The sequence below is a fragment of the Festucalex cinctus genome, chromosome 2 (assembly GCF_051991245.1).
Source record: "Festucalex cinctus isolate MCC-2025b chromosome 2, RoL_Fcin_1.0, whole genome shotgun sequence".
Taxonomy (NCBI): Eukaryota; Metazoa; Chordata; class Actinopteri; order Syngnathiformes; family Syngnathidae; genus Festucalex; species Festucalex cinctus.
In genome coordinates, this window is record NC_135412.1 from 14,128,252 (window position 1) to 14,138,054 (window position 9,803).

At 39.5% G+C, this 9,803-nt stretch overlaps 1 protein-coding gene across 1 annotated transcript; it reads left to right on the top strand.

Moving 5' to 3' along the window:
* Positions 1-707: 707 nt before the first annotated feature.
* LOC144015055 (alpha-tectorin-like) lies at positions 708-9,447 on the top strand. Its single transcript, XM_077515372.1, has 19 exons — positions 708-1,499; positions 2,362-2,397; positions 2,506-2,606; positions 2,718-2,939; positions 3,023-3,100; positions 3,176-3,278; positions 3,364-3,493; positions 3,597-3,843; positions 5,480-5,639; positions 5,713-5,806; positions 5,932-5,997; positions 6,070-6,272; positions 6,427-6,561; positions 6,622-6,809; positions 8,197-8,354; positions 8,426-8,671; positions 8,748-8,901; positions 8,979-9,074; positions 9,216-9,447. Exons 1-18 carry the CDS (start codon positions 1,412-1,414, stop codon positions 9,072-9,074), a joined length of 2,505 nt encoding a protein of 834 aa, XP_077371498.1. The 5' UTR covers positions 708-1,411; the 3' UTR covers positions 9,216-9,447.
* The last annotated feature ends 356 nt before the right edge of the window (positions 9,448-9,803 follow it).

A 9,803-nucleotide genomic window follows, 5' to 3' on the forward strand; every position in this document is an offset into this window, starting at 1 on the left:
CTTCAAACTGGATGATCAACTTTTTGGGGGCAATGAACACCCACTGCTCTTTTTTTTTTTCTCACAAATTCAGCCTCGGGCAAAGTTGTCACCTTTGTAGTTTTAGAATAAGTGTCATAAATGCAGTACAGTATAGCCACGGCAATTAAACACCCTTGTGTCTGTCTTGTGGTCACAAACCTCTTTAAAAATGCCGCTGTGGGTTTATTATTGAAATATTTTATGACGTTCAGTTCAACATTCACCTTTAGGGTTCAGTGAGGTCAATTCCTTTTTTTTTTGTTTTTTTTTGTTTTTGCTGTAAACAGAGCATATCGGGCCCAAAACCTTGTACCTCCAAAAATCTGCATTTTTCAGGAGACCCCCAAAAACGGCATGTTTGTTCAACTATTAACATTGCATCTCATCAAAGAGAGCAAGCCATTTTCAACACTTTAGATTGGTCAGTAATTTGTATAAATCAAGACAAACTTAATTCAAAAAGAAATACGTAAACAATTGTACATACACAACAAAATTATGTTGTTGTTTTTTTAGCTAATTTCAAAAAGAAGATTCTGTTTGAAAATAGTGTAAGAAGAAGTAAAACGACTTATCTAGTCCCACCCCTGATTCCTTGTCAAAAATGTTCCACTTCAACTCATTGAAACCCTATTCTGGTTATAACAAATAATATTGATTGCAAGTACAGTAACAGCAAATCAGGCAAATAACATAAAATACTAAATTTAAGACAAAAAAAAAAAGGAATTGACATCGCTGAATACAAAACACTCATGATGATGTTAATTGTATTTGTTTTCTATTCTTTTTCTGCTTTGTATCTGTTTAATATTTCAGTTTTAAAGATGTATTTAAATAAATAAATAAAATAAACCTACCTATTGTTTTACATGATTTCAATTCATAACTGTAGCTGTTCCATAGTTCCAACGCTTTCCATTGAGACACAGTGAAGCACCCGCAATCAATACCAATAGTGTAGAATTTTTTATGTATTTATTTTTATTTTAAATTTTTGATTTATGATATTTTAGCCCGACTCAAGTAATATTTGCATTTGATACCAAAAGATGTATAAGGCAAGAACTTTTATTTCCACGTAGATTTCCAAATTTACATTGGGATCTGTTTCACAAAATATGTAATATCCATCCCACCATTTTCTGAACCGCTTATCCTCACTAGGATGGTGGGTGTGCTGGAGCCTATATCAGAAAAAAATAAAATAAAATAAAAGGGGGGGAGGGTAAAATGAAGCTATTTATTGGAGATGGATGACATTTTTTCCATATATAATGTCAGTTTTGCAAAGCCAGTTTGGGAGGTTGGAAAATTCTAAGAATGTGTCCAGTTACCTGCATTTGGGGGCGTGCATATGGACTGAGTGCATATAAGCAGATGTAAGCAGATGGCCGGAGACACTGAGCAGGCATCGAAAGCGACTTCTGCTCCCCAAGCTCATCCTTTCCTCACTTCTCTCCATCCTACTGCATGCGGTAAGTCGAGCACTCAGCATCAACTAAAACGGCAACAACAAAAAAAAGATGTTGAAATGAATCCATTTCGAGATGTTTTAACCCTCCTGATAGGTTGCTATCTCAGGAATAACAATAATGTTCTTGGGTCAATTTGACCCAGGCCATGTTTAATTTATATATAAAAAAATATATATCCCAATCTGCTTTTGTTGCAAATGTTTCAAATTAACTATATTTTCAACGAGTTTCATCATGAAATACTACAATTTTACCGACCATTTGAAATGGGTCAATTTGACCCGTATATGTTTAATGTTCCAAAAGCATTCAGATAAACATTAGTCACCATTTTAAATGAAAATTGGTCATAGCAGACCATTTAAATTGATGAGAAGTTTAATAGAAAAAATAATAATTTCAAGTCCTATATAGAGTGGGTCAATTTGACCCGACTATGTTTAACGTTCCAAAAGCATCTTGAGAAACATTGTTAAAAGCTCATTATTAAGTTGATGATGGGCGTGGAAAAGATGCAGTCCATCAGCATTTGCAGATGTTGACTAGCCGTGTAACTTACAATTCAATACTGATGTGATATCAAGAATATCACAATATTGTGATTTCAAATTAAAACCATCTGGCATCTCTGTAAATGAACAAAAATTTGTATTCTTTTCTGATAAGATGTGAAAAAAAAAAGTGTGGAAAAAAACTCAAATTACAGCCACAGCTGAATATTATGTTAATCTTTATGTTCTACATTTAATGTTTTATAAAGTGTAAGCGGACAAAAAATAAAAAAATATTGGCTGCTTGAATGTGCAGTGATGAAAGCTGATGAAAGCCATATTTGATCACATTATTCATGTTGATGTTTCAGTGATGAAGGCCAATTCGCTGCTACTCCTGCTGGCAGGTGAGCCAACGTTCACATCACAATTTCTTAACGCTTCTGCTGTTTTCACCACATTATTGTCATTGAGCAAAAAGTCCAACCTGACAAGTGTTCTCCTCTTCACAACAGCTGTCTGCAGCCAGTTCGGCCAGACACACGCCCAGACACAGTCTGTCAGTCTGACCAGCTGTCCTATTTACATTTTTGGGAAAATGCAAACAGATTTAGAAGTGAGAAGCAACACAGTCGTATATTGTATTCAATTCGCAGAAAAAAAGAAAGAAAAAATAATTCTGCCTTGAAATTCCTCAATATACTGATGATGTTTTCTATCCTGACAGATAAGCCAGATCGATGATTTGACTCACTTCTGCTTTATGGCTACTAATTCAACTGTCTCTGAATGCATTGAAATCTCTGGTGCAAATGAGTTCACTGTGGCGGTGGACACAGGCGATGCTGCCAGTGGGCTTGAAGCAGTAGTTAAGGCAGAACTTCCTCAGCTCGCCGGCACCCTGACCTGCTATTTGAAATTCAACTTGTTCACTGGCAGCCAACTCAATGTGAGTCATTTCATTTCAGCTCAGATGCGCAACATGAGCCACTACTAAGTACTTAATATTGCTTGTCTGTTTGATGTGCTCAGATGACCATTCGTTTTTTGAAATTTGAATCCCAAACGGCCTTAAGTGTGCTTCTGGCGTCATACCAGAACCCAGATCTTGTAAGTAGCCTATACGTAGTAATGGGTGAAGCGTTTTAAGATGTAACATTTGTACGTGTGCCTTTCCACTTGCAGCGCGTACATTCAGTTGGCAGCATAGCTGGTTTTGACACCAACTTCACCAACGCTGAAGGCGTGGCAACAAAATACTTGGACCTCAGTGGCTGCAGGATCCAGGGTACGTAAAAAAACCTTAACGTTGGATAGCATGTCACGCCAACATAAATGATGCATAACACGGATTCATCGGTTTAAATCTGCAGGACTGGTCGTTTTTCCTGCTTCAAATACGATCATCTCAGACAACTGCACCAACTACTCGTGCAGCGCGCAGGCTCAAATCATTGCCGATCAAACTTGTGGAGCCATGGAGACTTGCAATGCCAATAACATGTAAATAATTTCACCATATTAAAAAAAAAAACAGACTTGACTTGATTAGTAAAGGCTGTGACCTTGCGACTACGCGTGACTGTTTCGGTTCCATTTCATTTAGGTGCCAGCCGACGCACCGTGTGTGCACGGTGACGGGTAGCCACGTAATCCAATTCTTCGGCCAAGTGTCTTCCATTACGGACCGCTGCATGTACAGACTGCTTGAGCCAACCACTGGTGGCAACTTTATATTGCGGGCGGCTTTTGAAGATCGCCGCAGTCTGATCATGACCTTCTTGGACCGTCTGGACCTGGAACTTCCGTCATCCAATGTGTCTTTCTCTCTTGAAACAAGCGGGAGAGTTCGGGTAAGAAGATGGCCACTAAACTATGGCTGATGTTCCGTCACAGTGAGGTTCAAGTAGATGTGGAAAGAGTCGGCGATAGAGCACACTTAACTGGGGGGTAGTAGGATATGGAGGACTAAATCTGCCGAAATTAAAAATAAATGAATGAATAAATGAATGAACAAACAAACAAACAAATAAATAAATAAATAAATAAATAAATAAATAAATAAATAAATAAATAAATGTGAATGATAAATAATGAATAAAAACAGATATAAAAATATGATTTTAAAAATAAATAAATAAATAAATAAATATAAATAGCAATAAAAACAACTACAAATAAATAAAAAAATAAAAGATGAGATTCAAAAAATAAAAATAAGCGCATAAAATGAATATATAAATAAAATAACATTTTAATCAATAAATAAAAACGCTCCGCTCTCACATTTATTTATTTCATGCTGTATAGACGCTCTGTCAGGTCGAAATGTTCTTCAAATGATGGGGCGGTCCAAAGCGTGTCTTTGGCTCATCCTGACAGATAGTGTGCAAGCATGAAAAAAATAAATATGAGAGCACAGCGTTTTTATTTGTTGATTGATATTTAATTATATTTATATAGGTTATTTATTTTTGTATTTATTTTGGGCCATTTATTTTATATTTATTTTTATATTTTAATCTAGGTTTTTAAATTTTTATATTTATTTTTTCTTTTATTTATTTATTTACTTATATTGTTGTTGTTTTTATTTCCATTTATATATATTTTTTGTATTTATTTTTTAAATTATATCCAATTTTATTTTCGCTTTTAGTAATTTATTTCTTTATTTTTAATTTTGGCAGTTTTGGTCCTCCATAGTAGGATCATGCACTGCTGTTCGATAAATACTTGATTGATTTATGAGTCAATTTTACATGTTGTGAATTGTGATATGTATGTGGTTTTGCACATGGCCGTTTTCACAAAATCCGCCAGTAGGGTCCTTTTTTAACAATATAGTTATTAGTCAAGTAATAAGAGAAAAATCTGCACTCCCTCCTCTGACAAGTGAGCAAAAGCTTGTTCTCACTTTTGATGACTTCAAAGAATTAAATGGAAGGAAGTTAACCACCCAAAAACCTCTTGACAATAAGATGTTCTATGCAGCCCCACTAGTCTAAATACGGTATTCTGCTTAATATTGCGCTAGTGGAATATGAGTTAAGATGCAAAATCTAGCAGTTTTTAGTAATATCAGAAGGCGGCCATTTTGCCACTTGCTGTTGAGTGAAAATGACATCACAGTTGCTCAGGTCTGAGGTAACAACCAATCACAGCTCAGCTTCAGAAAACAGGTGAGCCGTGAACTTGGATAGTTTAAACATGTGGTGGCTACTTGTTGTAAATAAGTCAGCCAAAATAACAATATATCACTTGGCCAGCTCCTCTCCAATGCCTGACGTCAGCTGCTGCTCTCCAATAGAACATTTTCAAATTCGAGGCATCATGCCGCTCCATGCCGCCTACAACGCTTCATTCCGTGGTTCCTGCCCCTCATCACATACACAATGAAGGGGTTTTATCGACTGCTAAATGCAGTGTGAAAACGGATTTAGTCATTTGGGTGGGCACTAAACTTGTTTTTTTTTTTTTGTAATACAGGTAAATGGCGTAATACAAACACTTGGTACTTCTCCCACTGATGTCCACGGAGTGCTTCTCTCGAGGGACGAGAATGGTGTCACTTTGGAGATATCGAACAACGCCATCTCGGACGTCGATGTTTCCATTTACTTTGACGGGGCCACTGCGCGCATCACAGGTAGGTTGAGTACAAGTCACCGTTGTACATTTCATCTGCAATTGACAAATTGCGTTGTGCTTCTTCCTCTTAGTACCTGACGGAGCACCTCTGCAGGGCCTATGTGGAGACGCAAGCGATCAAGCTTATTCTCCAGTCCCCGTCGCGGATAGCCAAAGCTTTACGGGGTAGGTGGAAGTGCGGTATAATTGAAACATCTATAGTAAAATATATGGTACACGATTCTGACTTGATGACTGATTGTCAACAAGTTTTCCCTGCTGCTAATGCACTTCCTCTTTATCGTCCCCAGATGTGAAATAATGCCCCGGGTGGGTAACACCATAGTAGGGGTCAACAGTGCGGCGGGAATAGAACTGTAAGCACAATCACCCGAGAGTATCATGTTCTGCTTTCGTCACACTCACCAATCCCCTCTGTGCATGTGCAGCTGCTCCCTGCTCCGGTTGGACCCTTTCACTGCATGCCACAATAAAGTCGAAGTCGAGCCATACATCCAGTCGTGCAACGACACGCTAAACGATTACCCCATTAAGGACAACCTCAATTGCCAGTTCTTCGAGGTGTATGCCGGAGTCTGCAAGCAGCAATATGGCATCGACCTGGGAGACTGGAGGTCTTCCGTCAACTGCCGTAAGGGTGACACATGCACACATCGCCGCGCACACCTTCCGAGAGGCTTGTCTATGGTCATAACCTTTTACTATCCACTCGGCCAATCAGTAGCGCATTAAGAAAGGAAATAATTTTCAAGGCTATTAATGAAAACTTGTGTGTCTGTCCGCAGCTTCTGACAATCTGGGGTACTGTCAGAATCACACATGCAGCGCTAACGAGTTCTGTGGAGATTCCGCGTTCAATCAACCCACCTGCCTCTGCCGAGCCATATTCGCCTCAGAGTACAAGTTGACAAACACTTTCGGTAACAACAAACACTGTTTCCCTCTGTTACCTGCATTGGCCAACATTTTCGTTTCTTCAGGTGACCCACCAACTTGCCACTCGGGCAGAGGATCCATCTCTCTGTATGGCTGTCTGCTGGAGGAGGAAGGCATCGACTACAGCGCCTTGCATCTCAAAAATGATACCTGCGTAGGTGAAAGGGACGAGGAGACCCACTTGGTGACCTTCAACTTTGACTCAAGCAACACATGTGGGACAGAAACCCAGGTTTGGCAACAACACTTTGCCTTTGGTTTGTCAAGGACCATTATTATGAGATGTGTTTTAGCCCTTTTGGGTTTTACATTCCGCTGTTTTGTGCCCTAAAACATCTATCTTTACAAAGTCTCAGAAATAACTCTAATTTCTCCTTGACACATCAGGAAACTAATTCTATGTGACATCTCCCTGAAAGAGCTTCGGGAGGAACGTTTTCTGTCATGGGTAACTGTTTATTTAGCGTGCACTGCTGGGAAGATGAGTCAAGCCAGGCGCATCAACAATTTTCCATGCTATAGCTAGCTATGCATGACAGTTAGTAGCAACAAGCGTTAGCAGCTAGTCGCTAACTGCTATGTGCGTGCCCCTAGGCTAGCAAGAGCCGCATGACTTCGTTTCAAAGGCAGCTTAACTCATTCACTCCCAACCATTTTCACTTAAGTGTTTGCCTGGATTTTGACTGATTTTTCAAGGCCCGTGAAATATTATGTTCTATTGCTATAAAAATATGGAACATACCAAAAGAGAGATCAGAGTCTTGGGTGTTTATCAGGGAAAAAAAGTATATCCCTATCTGTTTCCACTGTGCAGCAATTAGCAATAGAACATAGCTAAGTTTCATCGTTTTTCACAATTCTGCTTAGAACTGTGGGGAAATCAGCTTGTTTTAACATGGCCTGGTTGATCTCTTATACTCTGCAACCACTCAACCATTTTCTGCAGTAGAGACACTGCATCAAAGCCTTCTCTATGCTCTGGCATAAAAAAACAAAAAACAAAAAACACAACAACAAAAAACGTATAAATACGTCTTTGGGACACTTAAAACATTTAAAATATGACGTATTTATACGTTTTTGGGAGCTAATGAGTTAATAGGCGAAAATGACTCGGTACACTTTCAGTTTCTATTGGTAAATTTTTTAACGAACCAGGCTTATTGAAATGTGCTCTTTGAGCCAGCAAAATGGCGATTGAGGTTCTGACATCACTTCGTCTCATAGCCCAAAAATCCCACTATTTTCATGCAGTAGGATATCAATAGAAGCAATCAGAATATTGAGTGACAGAAATTCCACACTGAGCAGGCCAAGAAATGTATCCATTAAACAAAACACAAAAGCAAAAAACTTGACAACGGAAGGAAGCAAAACCTCCTTTATGCAAGAAACCCCCAAGAGAATCCACTCAGCTGGCTGACTTGGGATGGGAAGAGAGTTGAGGGACAGAATGTATATAAACAGAGTTAACAGGAGAAAGAGGAAAAAAATGAGTGACTGGGTGATGAATGAGAGGACGAGACCTATAAGAGCCTTTTGTCGATAGAGATTATTAGACATGGAAGACTACATGGCATTTACTGTACACAGACAGTAAACCTTTCTACTCTTGACAGGTGAACAACAGTTTTGTGGTTTTAAGGAACAGCATTGCTATGGGCTCAGCACCTGAAAACAACTCCATTATCACACGCACCCGCATGGTGGAGTTAAACTTCACGTGTGTGTACAGGCAGCCGGAAATCAATACCTTGACCTTCCTAGTCAAAAGCAGGTAAGCGGAGCATTATATTGCAGCTCGGACCAGGTGACGGTCAAACAGCTGACGACTTGAGTGTTTCGCAGCGCCGTGGTACGCCGAGTGGTATCGGAGACCGAGAACTACACTCTGACCATGCAAGCGTACACAGACAGCGAGCGCACACAGCTGTTGGCGCCCAACGCGTACTTGGCGCTTAATCAGCAGATTTGGATCCAGCTGAGTGGAGACGGGCTGGACGGGAACACGGTCAAAATTGTGACCCAGTCCTGCTGGGTGACACAAGAACCTTCGCCCAACGCCACTTTGAGATACGACCTCATCATTGACGGGTGACGAACCCACCGGCTCCACATTAAAGCAGGCTGGCCAACACTTTGTCAGACGTATTTTCTTGTTTCTGAGCAGCTGTCCGAATCTCCAAGATGGCACGGTGGAGATTGCGGACAACGGAAATGGGATGGACAACTACTTCTCGTTCCGAATGTTCCAGTTTGTGGACAGTGCAAGCTTCTACCTGCACTGCAATGTGAACCTGTGCGTGAAGCAGCAGTGCGCCCCGGTGAGTTGCCAGCACGTTCTTATACGTTCGGCCCACTGGTCAGGGAGTATAGGCAGAATTTTCTTCTGTCTAAGCAGGACTGCAGTGGGTCAGCAGGTAGACGACGCAGAGCCTTAAAGGAAGCCTCTGAAGAGTTTGGTGGGGACTTACTCTCAATGGAATGGATCATTTAGGTAGGACCTGTTTGCTCAAATTTGTCAGATCGACAACTTACAATAATCGCGTATGATATGTGAAGTGATATGGAACCTCGTTAGAAGGGTATAGGGTGAATGTATAATGACAGGAGCTAATACCACGTTTTGTGTTCTCAGGTGACCAAGATCCCAATGGGCTCTTCAAGTTAAACATGCATTTGATGTCCACATATGGATGACCTTCTTATCATGTTGCGAATTACCTTGTTTTGTGTCTGGAGATTAGGGACAAATAATTTTCGAGGAAAAAGAATAAGACAAATTATTACTACTTCATACCACTAGAATTTGGTGTATTGACATAATGGTGTTTATAACCATCATCATCATAATAAAAGGATTTGGTGATTGTAATGTGTTGTTTCTTCTGAACCAAACTGTTAGACACGTTACTTTTTTTTTTTCAACCTTCGCAGATGACAAAGCAACATAAAGATGTACAGTATCGGGTAAATAGAGTGTGGATATGTTTCTATATGACACATTCCCTTTTTCTCCATTCCTGGATGTGCAAACGATTCATTAGTGATTGACTTAAAGCTATAATTGATAATGTGTTATGTCAGTCAATTGAATGGTTCAGAATAGGGTTGGCCAATGTATCAAAAAATAAAATCTAGGCTATATCGTGATATATATGGATATTGCAAAAACATTCAATAACAAAATGGAATTGTTTGTTTTTAATCTCAATTTGTCCATTAA